The 19,147-nt window shown below is 31.3% G+C and overlaps 2 protein-coding genes across 7 annotated transcripts in view; one reads left to right on the top strand and one right to left on the bottom strand.

Moving 5' to 3' along the window:
* Positions 1-19,147, bottom strand: part of LOC127718117 (alsin-like) — a 101,873-nt gene that overhangs the window by 66,624 nt on the left and 16,102 nt on the right. For all 3 annotated transcript variants that reach the window (XM_052224063.1, XM_052224064.1, XM_052224065.1), the window contains exon 3: positions 10,290-10,375. In XM_052224063.1, the coding sequence (XP_052080023.1) occupies positions 10,290-10,297 (8 nt within the window). In that variant the 5' untranslated portion in view covers positions 10,298-10,375. The remainder of the gene's footprint in view (positions 1-10,289; positions 10,376-19,147) is intronic.
* LOC127718123 (uncharacterized) lies at positions 99-17,881 on the top strand. 4 transcript variants are annotated; one of them, XM_052224077.1, is made up of 2 exons: positions 99-225; positions 16,035-17,881. In XM_052224077.1, the coding sequence occupies exon 2, from the start codon at positions 16,061-16,063 to the stop codon at positions 17,774-17,776; it is 1,716 nt and encodes a 571-aa protein (XP_052080037.1). In that variant the 5' UTR covers positions 99-225; positions 16,035-16,060; the 3' UTR covers positions 17,777-17,881. The 4 variants fall into 4 exon arrangements, with proteins under 4 accessions (XP_052080037.1, XP_052080040.1, XP_052080039.1 ...); XM_052224080.1 differs by lacking the exon at positions 99-225 and adding an exon at positions 7,202-7,264; XM_052224079.1 differs by lacking the exon at positions 99-225 and adding an exon at positions 7,888-8,012.

Consider the following 19,147-nt stretch of genomic DNA (forward strand, 5'->3'; position numbering starts at 1 on the left):
CTGCACTTCATAAAAAAATATTTTCAATAACTATATAAACATGTTTTCATATATTCCACTAATAATCCGATAGACCTTTAATACGATTACCTGAATTAAAATCAGTCAACTGCGGCAATAATATAAACGTGGAATTTAAAGGGTAGAATCTAATTGTTGAGAATTGACACTATTGCTTTCAACCATGAGATAGGCGAACGATTTCAAATGTTTGAAACGATTTTGGTAAGTAGATAATTAAGTGTTGTACCACAAGAAAATTGCTATAATTTTCTGCATGGGACTTTACATTAAATTTATTTATAGTAAAATGTTTATGATTATGTAAGTTTGATTGCTTAATTGGGAGTGTTTCACATCAGAGTATGTAATTTTCTGAAATTAAAAATGTTATTTTCCTGGAAACCAGTAATTGTGTAGTCTTTAGTTTATTTCGGAAGATCATCATTAAATTACTTTTGTTAAATAAATCGCAAGGTATTGTAAAGTCTGTATGTTATATCTAAATAAACAAGAAAAAAATTAAATGTTCCGTAGGGCCTCATTCAATATCATTTGAATTAACTAGAAAACTGACATACACAATGTATTGGAAAGGGCCCTGCTTAACATTTTTTGGTGAGGCACCGAAACAAATAATTTTATAAAATACTGATGCAAACAAAGCAATACCTGTCATTCTTTATGTTTAATATTAGGCTATCAATTTTTGTAAATTTTGTCACCAGGAAATAATTCAGGATATGTTCTACGTAAATATCAGTTTCGTTAAATTCAAGTTCAATTTATTTCTTTATGTTTTTTGGCAGCCATTTCGAAAATGGTGGCCAACAGACCCTTTTTGATACCAAACACAATTTGGAATAAAAGCATATTGCATATATACCTACATACAAATTTTCATAGAAGTCCTAGCAAAAAAAGATGTTTCTCAAAATTTGTGATTTTTAAACAGCTTTCACAAAAATTCAGAGACCTTTCGTTTATAGGTTGACTGGCATTTATCTGACTTATAATATGACAAAGATGTGTTCACAGACAGAGTGATTTCTAAAGGGCACTGCAAACAGGTCAGAGCTGCTCTAATTAGCTAGATTATTAATAACCTAATAACCTGTAGCCAGAAACCCAAAGCATGTGGCCTGCAACCCGCAACCCACAAATAAGTGATACTGCTAGATAGTTTTTGTATAAGATCTTCAGTTAAGAAGGGTTTCAATAAATGTTTGGTTATTAATAGAACGCAAACAGACTGAGTAAAATGTTGACCCCATATTCAGAGTCAAATCTGAGAGAAAATAACAATTCTGACCTCCTCAATATAAAAGTTCAACCCTTCTCAGAATTCCAAAAACAGATTTGTCCTTGTAACACCTTAAATAGGTAAATTTCCTAAAGTCTACTATCCTGAGGCTACCAGCCAAGCAATGATAGTTATCTGTAGTAAAATGATTCTTTTTTTTCTGCCATTTACAAGATTTTTTTAATAACAGCCTACACAAAGGGTTTCAAGATAGTTTAGATAGTCAGCGAGGTGAATTTTCTTTAATCATATACTGCCTGTAGTGCGAAAAAAGTCAATATAATATTGCACTGTCATTACTTTATAATTATCTGATTTTAAAATGTTTTAAAAATCAATAAAACTAGACATGAAACAATATATGACATTTCTTATTCATTAAATTGATCTACTTTGAAACAAGTCACATATTTTTTTTTTGTTTAGACTCATTCATTCCATAATAAATGAAATGGAAACATTTTTAATAAGGCGTAAAACAAGGGTTTGAAACAAGGACATCTAAAATTGTGAATTGTTAAAGAAATGCACAAAAAATGTACATTTTTAAAACTTTTGATTAAAAGGAAATAGTGGGAATACATCAATGTCGAGACAGCAACTCGACAACACAAATACCCATAAGACATCTAGAATTCAACACACAGTCTTTAACAAAAGACAGCGTACTTAATATATATATATACCGGTATGTCTATAAAATATGTCAAACTATATATAAATCACTGAAATTTTGTGCTTTCTTAGAAAGATTACATTAGTTTGCAACCAACAAGTTTAAACAATGGCAAATTGGTCATTTGGTTAATGTATACAAATTAATTACTGTACTGATATATATCTGAACCCATACAGAGAAAATTAAGTCTGTTTAATCAATGCAAATGCCCCAAATAGTATTTGCATGTTGATGTACATAAGAAATTGGATATTTATTTAAACTCTAATTTGATTGACACTTGTATTTGAATTTGATTAAAATGAAGCCAATGAAACGTGATATTTATATTTATTTAACAGTACTTGCTGTGTTTCTTTCCCTCCTGGGGACAAATTTTATATAAAATGGAGTCATTCTTATTATCCAAGCTTATTTAAATCAAATAGTAAAATATCTGTTTTGTTTCTTTTGTAAATCACACATCAATTCAATGTTTATAGTGGTTCTAAATAATACTTCTTTATTTTAAAACTATAGATATGCATAAAATTTTCATGCATTTCTTTTTGATTTTTTTTTTGTGTATTTGGGTTGCTGTCTTAAAGATGTATTCTAAAGATCTTCTCTTCATATATAACAAAATATATTTAGGACAGGAACAAATTCAACAATATAATAAAATGCTCCGCAGGGCGCAGCTTGATACGACCGCAGAGGTCGAACCCTGAACAGTTGGGGCAAGTATGGACACAACATTCAAGCTTGATACAGCTCTGAATTTGGATTGTGATTAAATATTTGACACAGCATAGGTTTCTGACACAGAATGAATGTGGTCTAAGAACTTAAAAATTTTAAATTGGACATTCACCTATTATGGTCCAATATCCAAAATCTAAATACATGGTTATATTCAGCATTTCAAAGAACCCCAAGAATTCAATTTTTGATGAAATCAAACAAAGTTTAATTTTGGACCCTTTTGACCTCAATGTGGACAAAGTTGATAATGGGGCCCAAAAATCAAAAATCTAAATACATGGTTAGATTCAGCATATCAAAGAACCCCATTATAATAATATTCAATTTTTGTTGAAATCAAACAAAGTTTAATTTTGGACCCCGATTTGGACCAACTTGAAAACTGGGCCCATAATCAAAAATATAAATACATGTTTAGATTCAGCATATCAAAGAACCCTAAGAATTCAATTTTTGTTAAAATCAAACTAAGTTTAATTTTGGACCCTTTGGACCTTAATGTAGACCAATTTGAAAACGGAACCAAAAATTAAGAATCTAAATACACGGTTAGATTCGGCATATCAAAGAACCCCAATAATTCAATTTTTGATGAAATCAAACAAAGTTTAATTTTGGACCCTTTGGACCTCAATGTGGACCAATTTAAAAACTGGGCCCAAAATCCAAAAACTTAATACACGGTTAGAATCAGCATATTAAAGAACCCCAAGAATTCAAGAATAAAACCCCATTGAAATTGGTCAAGAAATAAGCAATTTATACGAAGTATCTTCTTTTGCACAATACTATGCAATTGAATATTTCTTGCTATTGCACAATACTGTACAATTGACAATTTCTTGCTATTGCGCAATATTGTGCTATTGGATATTTCTTGCTATTGCACAATACTGTGCAATTGAAGATTTCTTGCTATTGCCCAATACTGTGCAATTGAAGATTTCTTGCTATTGTGCAATACTGTGCAATTGAAAATTTCTTGCTATTGCACAATACTTATTATATAATAATTTACACATCCTGTTTGGTGTGTATCTCCTACCGTATCATTATTATTTGCTTTTAAATATAAAACAGAAATAACCAACTTAAAATGGAAAATTTTAAAAGAAAAAAAAAAGAAAAAAAAGAAAAAAAAAGGAAAAAAAAAAAATCCCCCCCCCCAAATTTTTTGAACCCCCTTATGATTCATCACCCCCAAACTCAATCCCAGCCTTCCCTTTGTGGTATGGTACCTTGCAGTACAATTTCAGAGAGATCCATACACTTGAACACAAGTTATTGTCTGGAAACTAGAAAAATGCTTATTTTTGGCCCCTTTTTGGCCCCTTATTCCTAAACGTTTTGAGCAATTACCCCCAAACTCAATTCCAGCTTTCCCTTTGTGATATGGAACCTTGTAGTACAATTTCAGAAAGATCCATACACTTACACACAAGTTATTGTCATGAAACTAGAAAAATGCTTGTTTTTTGCCCCTCTTTTTGCCCCTAATTCCTAATATTTTGAGGCAATTACCCCCAAAATCAATCCCAGCATTCCCTGTGTGATATGGAACCTTGTGGTACAATGTCAGAGAGATCCATACACTAACACACAAGTTATGTCTGGAAGTTACAAAAATGTTTATTTTTGGCCCCTAATTCCTTAACTGTTGGTACTATAACCCCCACCCAAAATCAATCCCAACCTTCCTTTTGTGGTATTGAAAATATGGTAAAATTTCATAGAGATCCATTCACTTAAACTAAAGTTAGAGTGCGAAAACCAATGTGTCTTCGGACAACGACAACGACGCCAACGTCATACCAATATACGACCGCAAAAATTTTTGCGGTCGTATAAAAACCTTTTCTAAAATTGAGGAAATATAAGACAAAAAGTGTAAACCATTTAAAATAGCCAAATAATTATTATTGTGATGTTTGGAAAACTGAGTAAGAATTGTAATTCTACCAAAAAAATATTTATAGTTTCCACCAGTTGATATAATGTATTTCATACAATCTTAATTTACCGTTTATTCACAAAAAAATATATGTAGCTATCATGGTTATGAAAAAAAATCTGTACATGTGAACGCGTCCACGGTACTGGCCATTTTGATCAGCCGTAAGGTATAGAGTTTTACTAATCAGACTGAAGACATTACAGGAACAATCTAGATGAAGATTTAAGCAATAAAAGCTGTGGTTTTTTATCCATGGCTTGTTGCAATTGTGCACAATACCTACGCTCAAGCTTTAAAAATGCAACGGACGGATGGAAAGATGGAAGGTCAAGGGTAACACTTAATGCCCCCGTTGCTAAAAAAAAAGAAATTTTACAAAGCAACATCTATAAAAAACATCTTATGAAGACCTATGTTGATCTGAACATGTCTTTTCTGGTGTTTTTTTCTGTTGTTGGGTGCTGTCACATTGATGTTTACCTAACATCTCCATTTTATCCCAGTCTAGAGAATTAAATCGTTAACATTATTTGCAGGTTCTACTGTAAGCGATATTGGCACAGACAGTATAATTTGTTAAATTTAACTTCTATTGACTTTATTCATTCGTGAGAAAATGTTCTGAATACAAATCATGTGTGAAGGATGGTAAATACTACTTCAATACTTAATACTGTGGATTCATTTATTTTCGTGGGTACCAATTTTCGTGGTTTGAAGAAAACTTGCATTTTCGTGGGTATTAAATTTCGTGGTTTTGGAAAAGTCTGCATAATTCCTTTAGAAAATTCGTAATTCGTTGCACATTTAAATTCGTGGTTCCCCTGTTCCCACGAAATCCACGAAAATTAGTATCCAACGAATATTAATGAATCCACAGTATGTATATTTCCTTTCGCGGTAATACTGGGTAAACAACATTTTGTAAATATTTTGGGGATTTGTAATCTATCATGTTTATTGAGGAGCACAGTTTACAGTTCTGCTTCAACAATTACTTTAAAAGTTAACGGAATATTTCTCCATATATAAATAAGTAAATGGAGTATGTAACATTTTAGCCTATAGTATGCAGACTTTGGCAAAACCATTAAATCAAATAACCACGAATATATAATTTTTCCTCAATCCAAGAAAATTGGTACTCACAAAAATTAGATAAATTGACTTTGATGTACTTATAAGTTCAAAGTAGTTCACATAGAACATACATTATTATCAATATCACTGTTTAAAATCTGAGACATTACATAAAAATTACCTCGAGTCATATAAACATATATATATATATATACCATAGGTCTTTAATGGATTGTTTAATCAGAAAGGTATCAATAGATCGATCAGAGACTGGCCCGGGGTCTATCTTGATAAGTTGTTGTAAATGGTCTGTAAAGGCTTGTTAACATTAAAGTCTGACTGATACATGTCTCGAACAGGAGATTTCAAGTGATAGCTGTTGTTTCAATGTGGAGGTTGAAAATATTGCTTCACATGACATTTTTCTATGCATCTGGGGCTCTTTTCAAAGAAAATCTTACGACAACAAATGGTTTTAAGTTATACTGAAATGTTCACAACTAACAAGTATTTTTTTCTCTTAAGATTTTTAGTGTGATGAGTTGCAGCCTATTTTTTCACACAAGCAAATAATAAGCAATGGAATGATTTAAATAGATTTCTACTTAAAACATGTGATGATATTTTCTATTTGACCACCTCTCCCTCATGCCTGATGAAAACCAATGGTTAGGTGTCATTACCCACAAGTTGATAGTTTCATGCATACAATATTGTATTGATCTCAACTTTGTATAGATTTCTGATGTTATCTCATGATTGCTGAACGTAATATGAGATCGAGTATGGGAAAAAGGACTGAGTACCTATCCTATAGAACTTAAATTAATGTTTTTGGAAAATCAAAATGTAGAAAGAAAATAAATATCCTCACAAAAATTCTGATAATTTATTGGGGAATTCAACTATTGCTCCTAACAGTGCAACTGATCTACTGCCTATTTTCATGCTGATATGGTTCCAAAAATTAATGTACAGGGAAAATTGGTTAAATCAAGGCATATTTTAGTTATCACATCATGAAAAAAATTGGTTTCATTCTTTTATTTCTATTTCATCAAATAATTCAGAAGAATTCAATTTGTACTTTTTTATACTGAAATGGTAATCTGATTACTTTTTTCTTTAATTATCTTCATCTTCATTTCTTTTAAATATACCTTTTACTATATATATAAATTATCGATAGAAAAATATCTTTGGAAATGTGCAGCTACTTTTAGTCTCTATTTGGTTTTAATAATACACTTTACCAATATTTATTTACATTAATTTGTAATAAAAGAAATACATTGACCTACATTTATTAAACAATTACTTCTTTTTTTCGCTAACACTCTTTTAAGAAATGGACCAACGACCTACTAATCGGTTTATCTAACAATACACATGCAGGACCTTTAAATACCATTCTATAAAAACGTTTCAACAAATACACCCCTTAATAAACACACACAATAGAAGGAACTAGACAAGCTGATTTGTTGGACACTTGTGCACTGAGGTAGGGTGAACTTTTGTCAACTTTTTTAAGGAATATTTAAAGCAATAAACTTATTTAGGTAAGTGTAAACCATTATCACTTTTTACATTGTTTAGCTTTTGTCTCATAACCGTAAAATAACTATTGATAGAAAAGAACAATCACTTTCAATATTAAAATTGTCACCTTTGGAGGTGTTTAGAATTCTTAAGATAAACTAAAATTCAAATCATTTTCGCTTATCATGCTTATAGTTCAAAACCTAAATCTTTAAGCACTATAATAAACAAGATATTTTCCTAAATTTCATTTCCCTCCCCTCCCCCCCCCCCCCTCCCAAAAAAAAAAAAAAAAAAACACTAAAGAATATGTCATGTATGTTTTAATTAAACTGAAGTCTATGAAAAAAGAAACAATGAACAAGTTTATTAATTTAAAAATTCACATAAAAAATACAAGTGTCCAAATACGACCTTTAAATTTTTATCTACAATATTATTTCAATTAAAGAAACAAATAGCTATTTACAAACAAATATATTTGTACCCCTCTAACACTGATTTTATGATAGCGTTGTTTATTTATTTTACATGTTATGCTAATTGTTCTTTAGAACTACTGAATCGTGGCGACATTTCATTTGAGAACTTGGCTTGAATGATTTTAAACACAATTTCAAAAGAGCGCTATATTACTGCATGATCTTGTTGGATTATGTATTTGTTATAATATATAAATCTGGATAAGTGTCAAAATGTGAAATTCATATGTAAGTAAATTCTTAAAATTTTTGTTTAAAAAAATGTATTCCTTGAGACTGTAATATTTTAAATTACAATAGTTTCTACTTAGGCTTTATTGATCATTGAGGTTACATTTATCACTTTTTTTCTGTATTGTTGCAGAGACAATCCTTAACTTTTAAAAAACAAAATTTCACAATGTAATGAAAAACATTATTGCCATACTATTCATTGCTGACTACTTATAATTGCTTTTTTATGAAAATTTCTTCAAATTCAGCCTGGAATGCAGGAGGTCGGGAGTTTTCATCACCAGCCAATTGTCAAACAATTAAAAGACTTGAAAAATGGTATTTGCTGTTACCTTGTGAACTAGCACAATAAAAGTCTGACCAGTACAAAGCATGCAGGCTTTATATACATATTCTTATCCTGAATGTGCATTTCAATTGTCTCTTAACCATTCATCATCATCACGGTGACACCATTATCAAAATTAAGCCAACAGAGGGGCTATAATGTACTATTGTTTGTTCAAATATTCAATCAATTTAAAAAGTAAGCGGACTATCAATCACCAATTGTTCCAACGACAATTACTTCATGAGAATTTTCTAAATATTTGCTAACTCGAATAATTCAAGCCCTTTCCGTGTCCGATTTTCTCCCACACGAGGGCTTGAACTCCTTATGATCATTGGCCGCGTCGTCTGCTCTCTGTGAGAGAGAGCCAATCGGCGGCGATCAGGATAATGAGTCTGCGCAACTGTCTTGTAATTGTCTTACTAAACACGTGTGTTCAATTAACACAAATCCGATAATAATTAATTAACGTCAATTAACATCAGTTTACATCATTTAACATCAATTAACATCCGGAACTCCTCCTTCTTTAGCTGCCAACTTAAATCAAAATTCCCATATTGCATAGCGGTGTGAATTTTCCGGTTGACGGTCTTTATCGAGGAAGACGTTCAGGCGTTAATGTAGCCTTCGTAGATCAGCGGAATATAACGACTGAATTATTCGGGTTAAATATTTGCTAGTACATATATATGGACATTGATTTTTTAATATATAATCTTGACGTAATATAGTATATTTTTGTATTATATATATATTCTTCCACAGGTTATAAATTATTGAATGTGTACAATATAATTTTCTGTACCGTTACACACATTGAGTTTGAAAATTAATTCTATAAATTATTTATTCCAAAAGAGATAGAAATTCAATTTAATGCTAAATAGATTTAAAAAAGATTTTAATTCTGTCTCCAATATTTATGGATAATATCTACCTTATTCAATTGTTCTCCTAAAATTACTATTGAATATTTCACTACATTGATTTCATGATATGCAAAGCAGAAAGAATTTTAATAGTGGGAAGATGAAAGGCTACTGATTTATTGATTTTAAAATTCAAGCAGATAAAAAATAAAAATAAAATTTTGATTAGATTTGCAAGAAACTGAATTGAAAATTGAGTCATTCAGGAAACTTTTGAAAAGAGAGCCATAGCCATTTGAATTTTTAATAAAAACACATAGACTTTAGATTGTTACAGACATTTTGCTTTTTTCACATCCTTTTAAATTTCTATAAGCATTCAGAGAGATCAATGTACAATGAAAGCATTATTACCGACCATGCAAGGGCTTAATAGCCAGCCAAGGTCGTTAAACACCCCCTAGTAGTTGCATCTTATTGTTACAGTACGTAACTTTTCTTTGAAACTGTTTATAAAATTTTAAACTTTAAATTAATGGAAACTTTGAGGACAATTCGGCATTCAAAGGCTTTCCTTCCTTAGATATTTATAGACAATGACATGAATAATACTGTGGATTCATTATTTCCATGGGGTACCAATTTTCGTTGATTTCATGGGTATGGTGAAAACACAAATTTAAAAGTTCAGCAAAGTTTGAATTTTTAGAGGTTTATATACTGAAACTTTTTTTGCAAAAACATATCAAATTTCCATATATCGATGAAAAATTAGTACCCATGAAAATAAATGAATCTATAGCATGCAGTCACACAAAAGGAAAGAAGAAGAAAATTGTTTTTTACCCCTATTCTTTTGTTACATTAAAAATAAGAAATAAAGGCTATGTTAGTTGCCTGGCAGGGTTTAATTTCTTATGATTTTTAAAGTGGACACTTGTATTATAGTGCATGGTAGTAGCACAACCAAGAAAGAAGTCCAGTGTACTATACAATAAATTAAAGGAACAGTGCTTATACTGCCGTTCTTCATTTATTTTCGTCTCTTTTCATAAAAAAAATATATACCTAGACATTTTCTGTTAATTGTTCGACTTGCTATGGCACCAATTTTCTGTACTTCTTCATCTTATTCTTTAAAACATATCTTTGCACTGCAAAAAAAGAGAAATATTTTAATCCATAAGCAGATTTTTAAATTATTAAAAAAACATCAACAAGTGATTGTGTCTTTATTGTAACCGATTAATTATAATAATTCATAAAATAAATGTTCTTGTCCAAATGACAAAACTAAATGAAAAAGAGAAAATTTCCCCTCTGTTTATTTTACCACAAAGGCCTGGTCTTCCAGAATTCCGTCTAAATCACTGAGTATCACAGCTTCATTTGTGCACTTTCAGGTTCTGGCAACATATTTCTTGAAAAATCATTTATTCACATTTCAAAAGCATACAGATGGTTTAAAATTCAAACTTTTACTGTTTTTGACAAATTTGGAGTATTTATAAAAAAAATAGAGAATGTATCCATTGGACACAGATGGTGCCCCTGCTTCCATATAATGTTACAAAGGGCCATAACTCGAGAACATACAAAGTGATACCACCCAAATTTGAAATTAATCTGATTTTTGTGGTAATAAGCATTGTTTGTAGGTTTCATAACATTTAGGTGAGGCAAACTAAAGTTAGAGAAAGGTTACGAAAATATTTTCAATATATAAAGGGGCATAACTCCAGAACAGTAAAAGTGACACTACCCAAATTCAAACTTGATCTGTTTCTTGTGGTAAATAGCATTGTGTACAAGTTTCATAACATTTGGTAGAGAACGGAAACTAATTTTAGGACACACATACGGATGTACAGACGGACGTACAGACGGACAAGGGTAACACTTAATGCCCCCTCTGCCGCGGCAAGGGCATAAAAATGAATGATGAGAACATGCAAATGGAACAATTTTATCAATTTGAAATGTAAAGCAATATGTTGCCCAAGCCTTTTCTGATGCAAATTTATAATGGTGTGTGGTGTCATTCAATGCAAAATTTACAAAAACAGGTGAAATTTGAAATATTTTATCAATATTGTCCTAAATAGGAATGTATGATTTTGTAAAACTGGTGAAAAATCAAATGATTGACAGTGTATGCATATAGGGCATTCAGACAGCTTAATATTCAAATTTCAGAAAAGTTCACCTTGATATGTGAGTGAGAAAATAAGTCAGGGTTACTATATAAAAAGGCCTTCCCGTTTCCAGCATATTGACAAGAGACGTGGGCCCAAATATGTTCATCACTGGTCATTAGATGAATAATAATACATCTCATGAAAAAAATTCTTTAATATCCAAAGAACTCTACCATTTTTTTTTATACATCGATCATTCTTTCAATAAATTGTGGATTCATTTGTTTTTCCTAGGATCCTGCATGATTATTCATGGAATGTTGAAAAATAGTATTTCATGGATATCTAATTTTGTCATTTTAACAAATTCTGTTTCAAAGCCCATAGAAAATGTGTATTTTGTTGAATACTAAAATCATGTTTCGACTATATCCACATGATCCATGAAAATTAGTACCCGAAAAAAAAATAATAAATTCACAGTATGGGATAATGACACTGAGGCAAATGTACAATGTTGCATAAAGGTTAAGATCAAGATCAAGATTTACCGGTAACTTATAATTACCAGGTATATTTCCCTCTGTCGAAAAACCAATCTGTAATTCTGTCGAATTTTTAAATTATTTATCGTGGGAAAATAACTAGTTCTGTTAAAAAGATGGGAAGAATTGAAAACGATATGTAACAATTTCAATGAATAGACATTGGTGGATAACTTAGTCACATTCATAATTAATGACATCGTGAAGCTGCCATGGAATAATTGGTTACCGTACCTAAGCATTTAAAACTATATGTAGGTACATGCCAAGCATAAACTAACATTTCAAAACTCATATACATGTATTTTTGCCACGAAACTTGACATTGATTACTTTGTAAACTTCAAAAAAATGAAACAAAAAATGTTGAAATGAAATAAAACTGAAGCAATTATGAATTAACTTTACAACTTTTCCCCTATAAATCAATGTCAATCTGGGACTTGGTGTTTGATTTTCTATGAACTGATTGTTCCAGTACAACAGAGCTGATATGCATAAAACTACTTAAGTTAATAAGATTTGTTCCGAACGATAAATTAGTACTATGATTGGATTATAATAATCTTTACTTAAGTGGTTTTACTAATAACAGCCCTGGTCCTAAGTCAGGAAATTCATCAGTGCTTGTTACAGCAATAGTATCTACATTTTTTATCCATTGATTTTAATGGGATATTTTCTCTATGGTGAATTATTTACAACTTGTGCACATTTGGGTTGGATCTTGCTATATTGTTGGGTGTTTGTCAGTTGTAAAAGACCATAAGGGTACAACCTTAAATTGTTTGATATGTTTTTGGGTTGCTGTCTTATTCATATTTGATATCTCTAAAAATTTAACAAAGGCAACAACTGATGAGGTTCATAATATAACTTTGGAAAGACAAATCTACAATATGAGGGTCTGCACAGAATACTGTGGATTCATTTATTTTCGTGGGTATCAATTTTCGTGGATTGATATTTGATTTCGTGGCTTTGCCAATCTCTGTATACAAAGTCTATTGAAATATGTTATTCGTTGAACATTTGAATTCCTGGTTCACATGTACCCACGAAACCCACAGTAGATACATATAGACGAAAATTAAAGAAATAGAGAAAAAAAAAGGGCAAAATTTATAGAATAGAGAATAATGGCTAATGAAACAAAGAATAGAGAAAAATGGCATAAAAGTTAAAGAATATAGAAATGAAGAACCCCCTTTCAGACCCCTCAATATGTGGCAGGGTTAAACTATCTAAGTTTTTGAAGTACTATTAAACTCTCTCTAATTTCTATCTTGATCAATACATTATAACAAACGTCACAGAGACTTATCTGTCATGTGAATTCTCCCACAGCCAAATGCCCATTGAAGGATGAATAATGTATCTCTAATTCTCTATGGCAGTTCAAACTTCGTTAAAATGCAAACATATTTTCATGGAAAAAACATTTTACGTCAAGGACAAAATGACTTGTAATAGGTGATGCATGACACCATAGTCTACCTGCATACAGGTGCATACACATATTTACATGTTTTCAATTAACTTAAGCAGATTTAATACAACCTTATAACGGTATGCATGACTTTCATTTAATTTTTCCTAATACTATGTTAGTTCTACTTGAGTAGAAATAAATTGATATATTTAAATTCTATTGTTGACCATATTAAGTAAAATAAATATTTTTCATTCAATTTTTTAATTTTAGGATAAGCATATTTTATTTCCTGCTTCCATTTTTAAGGATGTAAGATTAACTTTAATTTATTGTAACATCGCTGGATTCCTAGAATTTAAAATTTTGCCCAGTATTTATTATCCCAATAATTTTAAAACTTTTTAAAAATTTTACATGGAATACATTTCTGGCAAAATATTTTAAGATTTTTGTTATTTCATACTAAAAAATCCTGAGACATTTTATTCCCACCCCAAAATTCCAATTTTTTTAAACGCTTGTATCTCAAAAGCTTTGAGTCCACAGATTTATATTTATTTTCTTCATAATACATCAACGAAAATCATACTGGTATGGCCAACTATCAAGTATAAAATAATACTGGTATGGTCAACTATCAAGTATAAAATAATACTGGTATGGTCAACTATCAAGTATAAAATAATACTGGTATGGTCAACTATCAAGTATAAAATAATACTGGTATGGCCAACTATCAAGTATAAAATAATACTGGTATGGTCAACTATCAAGTATAATATAATACTGGTATGGCCAACTATCAAGTATAAAATAATACTGGTATGGTCAACTATCAAGTATAAAATAATACTGGTATGGCCAACTATCAAGTATAAAATAATACTGGTATGGCCAACTATCAAGTATAAAATAATACTGGTATGGTCAACTATCAAGTATAAAATAATACTGGTATGGTCAACTATCAAGTATAATATAATACTGGTATGGCCAACTATCAAGTATAAAATAATACTGGTATGGTCAACTATCAAGTATAAAATAATACTGGTATGGTCAACTATCAAGTATAATATAATACTGGTATGGCCAACTATCAAGTATAAAATAATACTGGTATGGTCAACTATCAAGTATAAAATAATACTGGTATGGTCAACTATCAAGTATAATATAATACTGGTATGACCAACTATCAAGTATAAAATAATACTGGTATGGTCAACTATCAAGTATAAAATAATACTGGTATGGTCAACTATCAAGTATAAAATTATACTAGTATGGTCAACTATCAAGTATAAAATCATACTGGTATGGCCAACTATCAAGTATAAAATAATACTGGTATGGTCAACTATCAAGTATAAAATAATACAAAAATTTCATCAAAGATACCTGAGGCTTTTAATTTTGTACGATAGAAATGCATTTCGTCTACAAAAGACTCATCAGTGATGCTTGAATAAAACAATTAAAATGCCAAATAAGGAACAAAGTTGTAGAGCATTGAGGATCCAAATTATGAAAGGTTTTGCCAAATACAAATTTATTTGGTCTTGCCTTGAAAATGTATTTCAAATGTGTAAAATTATTAATCAATAAATAAAAAAAAAATGCAGTCAACATTCCACAATCATATAAAATTCAAAGAATTCATTTGCCTGGCCTTAAAATGCAATTTAAACCTTCAATTGTGCCACCTTTAATCCTGAAAGTGTATTAGATTTTCAGAATGACTAGGATATACTAAAAACATTCTATCTACTCCAAATGTTTATTCTAGCTTTAATTGAAAAATGTAATTAAAAATGGATAAACTCAAAATTTGAAATACAAATGTTATTTTTTGCTTGAAGTAAAATAAATTTTCTGACAAGCTAAAATAACAATTACTGAAATTAGGTTCTCACAAATAAATGCCTCGACCGTATTTAAACCGTATTTATCCATCTAAAGAACATTAGAGAGTTCAACAAGGCAAACAATGGCTTGGAATGCGAAATTAAAAAATTAATGTTTTTTTCAAATTGTTGGGAAAAATAGGCCGTAAAAAATTAATGACCTGGAAACTGAAATTAAAATTAAAGTTTGAAAAGATAATAAGCTACTTTAATAGAAGATGAAAATGGTGGCATGTTCATTTGACTTTTACTTGGTTTCCTGTCATCGTTAATGTTTAACTGCGTATAAAAAATAATCATTAACAGAAGGACAGTTTGACATTGCATTTGAAACCAGTTTTATGCAGGAGCCAACCTTAATCTTTTGCTAAATTTCTACCATGTTCCCATGAACTGTTCACTGGGCTAGTACAAATATACATATATGTACTGTCGATTCATTATATTTCTTGAGATACCAATTTTCTTGGATTTTGACTTTGTGGGTAAAGTTGAAGTACAAATTTAAATGTTCAACTTAAGACAAATTTTCTTTAGGCTTGTATGCAGACTTTGGCAAAACCATGAAATCAAACATCTAGAAAATTGGTATTCACGAAAATAAATTATTCCCAGTTAATAATACACTTTAAAACTTAGAAATTTCATCTGATAGTAATCTAAGAGCATTGATTTGCATTACTATGGTATTTGTTTTGTTGATCGTATTGATAGATTAATATATTGCTAACAATCAAGATCTACAAGTATGTGAAGAAATTGAAGAGTTCATTCTTTTTATTTTTCAGATGGACTCTAAATTTAATAAAGAAATATGGGACCTAGCCAATACAAAGATAACAGTCTTGTAGAGACCCAGGGGAGTGTAAGTCCTGTGGGACAAACAATGGACCTTACGGATGACATTGAAAAGATAGAATTAGACCTCACTGGATTGGATCCTAGTGATGAAAAAACTCGCTATCGCCAAAATACCACAAATGGCGGACAACAAATAAGTCCCAGAGCTGCTAAATATAGAGATGGAGGCTCCAAAGGGAAGTTTGCAAAATACATAACGGTTCCTGAAGATAACAAAGCCTCACCAAGGTCACATAACTCCCTCAGAGGTGCCCCATCTATAATTTCTGGACATGGTACAACAAGGTCTAGAGGAGCTCCGTCATTTGTTGGAAGTGTACCAACTACCAGTTATCATCCTGGTCACGAGGGCACCATACGGGGGGTGCCATCTTCTATGGGCACAATGACTGGAAGACGAAACCAACCAGCTTATAAATCTTGGAATGGTGCAATTCCAAATGGACATCTTCCACATGGTCATACTCCTAGACCAGGAACACTTGCATTTAGACGAGGGGGAACAGAACGAAAGGAACATTTAGTCCACCATTTTGGAATAGAAGTTGATAAGCATATCAATCATAGATATTCCCCTGGTGAGGAGATTTCTGGTCGTGTTGTTTATGATGTCACACGGAATTTAGAAATAAGATTCATTGAATTTCAAGTTATCGGCCACTGTGCTATCACTACCATTAATAATATAACAAAGAATAAAAAAACAAAAGTTGACAAATTTCTATGTAAAAGAAAGTATATGGTTGGGACACCAGATGGAAGATGGACTTCACTCATAACTCCTGGACATTATGTATCAAGCTTTCGCTTTTTGCTTCCATCTGGAATACCGTCAACAGTTCAATATGAGGACAATAGAAATGGATTTGGTGCAGAGATAATATATATGTTAAAAGTTCGGATTTGTGATGAAGTAGGATCCACTTCAGCAAGAAGCAATCATTCTTTGAATACTCTAGTAAAGGTGCTCCTATCAAGGAGACTAAATTTTACAGTACGAAGGCCATTTGATATTCACTCTGTACCCATGGGTCTCATGCCAATTATTCATACTGAAGACATTCAATTATCATGTTCGGGAGTTGCAATAATAGATATGAGTCTAGATCGCACATGCTACTTAGCAGGTGACAATATCATTGTACATCTAGAGACACAAAACAAATATTCCCGTAAAATCAAAAGTATTTCTTGTGAGCTGGTACAAAAAATTACTGTTCTTGCCAATAAATTTCGAGCAACATACACTGTAATCTCAGTTAAGGATAGAAATCCTCAAGGTGTTAAGTCACGACATAGTAAAGAAAAAATAATGAGTTATAACATAAATATGCCTACGCAAGTTACTTTCCTACCCAGCATTCTTCCAGGATGTCGGACATTACATGTGACATACACTATATTTTTAAGCATTAAATTCAAATTATGCAGTGGAAAATTAACAATGGAAATCCCTATAAGTATAGGACCTGCAACCAACTCTTCAAATTTAGAAAAAATCAATTCTGTACCAAATTTCAATCGGCCATTACGATTCCCTCATTTCAACAGGAATGGAGATAGCAGAAATTCTATAGCTGGAGATCAGGGACCTCATGTTCACTCAAAGTTTTCACACGAAGGGTGTGCTGGATTACTTTGCTGTTTTGGAAATGACGGAATTCGGTAAACCTGTGAAAACTTTCAATAGAAATGGAATAACATTATTATGATTTGTTACACTGTAATTTATTCAACAGTATTATCCATATAAAATAAAATATTATATTCTTTTCATATTACTAATATTCAAGTTAAAAAGGTGTCTTTATATGACCAAAAAAAAAAACAACAGCAAACCATCAAAGAAACACATCATGAAAGAAGTCATCAAGAAAAACAAAATAGGATGACAGGGATAACCAAAAATACTCAGGTCATTACAACATGTAAAACAGACCACCCAGGGATTGAAGTTAAAATTTTGGCATGGTAGCCCACAGCTTAAATTTTGTAGCCCACACATATAGTCCTATACAAAAAATGCAGAAATTTAAGTAGCCCACACCAAATTTTAGGGGCCAATGGCGAGTGGGCCCCTGCTAATTTCACACCAACTATAAACATCTGACTCCCCCAGGAAAAAGGACCTTCAAACAATGACAAACAACAAATGGTCGGAATAACCACTGCCCAGTGACTTAGTACACAATCTGATTATACATGTAAAAATACAGATCCTGTATCCAAGCTTTGCTTACAAGGATCAGACAGCACTCTGTTTCACTTTCTGATCTGGTAATAATTACATCAGCCAATAAAATAACAGCCTTCCAATTTTTGAAGGTGTGTATATATCCAATAAAACCAGAGGATCCTGAATGGTCCTTAAAATAGAAAGAAAAACAAGACGTTTTCAGATCCTTGTAAGGAAAGCTTATAAGTACATGCACAAAATGTTGAAGGATTTAACCAGTTTAACATTTTTAATTTCAATATGAACAAGCATTCTGAGAGTATTGCATGGCAATACATAGTCCCTTACCGGTTAAAAATTCATTGTACTGGAACAAAAGGCTATATAACTTGATCTATTATCTTGTCATGGTGTAAACTATATAACAAATATCAGGTCAATATCTTCAAGCATGACGAAAGAAAGTGTGGAAAACTGCTTATTTAAGTGAATTTTCTAAGTCCAAGGACCATAGCTCTCCACGAAATCATCAGACCTGAACAAAATTGGAACTTGATCTGTAACTTGTCATGATAAAACTGTATACCAATTATCAAATCAATATCTTCAAGCACGAAGAAAAAAAGTGTGGAAAAACTGATTTGCCAGACTGACAGATGGACAGACGGACAGAGTGCAAACCTAAAGTCCCCTTTGACTTCTTCGGTAGGGGACTAATAAACAGTGATGTAAGAAGAGAGGAGGAACATACGGGATATATATTCAAACTCATGTAAGAAGAGAGGAGGAAGATACTAAAGTGATATATATTCAAACTCATATGTCAAACTAACAATGTCATGGCAATATGAAAGGAAAAATGAC

This window comes from Mytilus californianus, unplaced genomic scaffold (assembly GCF_021869535.1).
Source record: "Mytilus californianus isolate M0D057914Y unplaced genomic scaffold, xbMytCali1.0.p SCAF_10, whole genome shotgun sequence".
Classification (NCBI taxonomy): Eukaryota; Metazoa; Mollusca; class Bivalvia; order Mytilida; family Mytilidae; genus Mytilus; species Mytilus californianus.

Bases quoted from the DNA above. Each gene is read 5' to 3' on its own strand.
- LOC127718123 (XM_052224077.1), top strand. From the start codon at position 16,061: ATGGGACCTAGCCAATACAAAGATAACAGTCTTGTAGAGACCCAGGGG.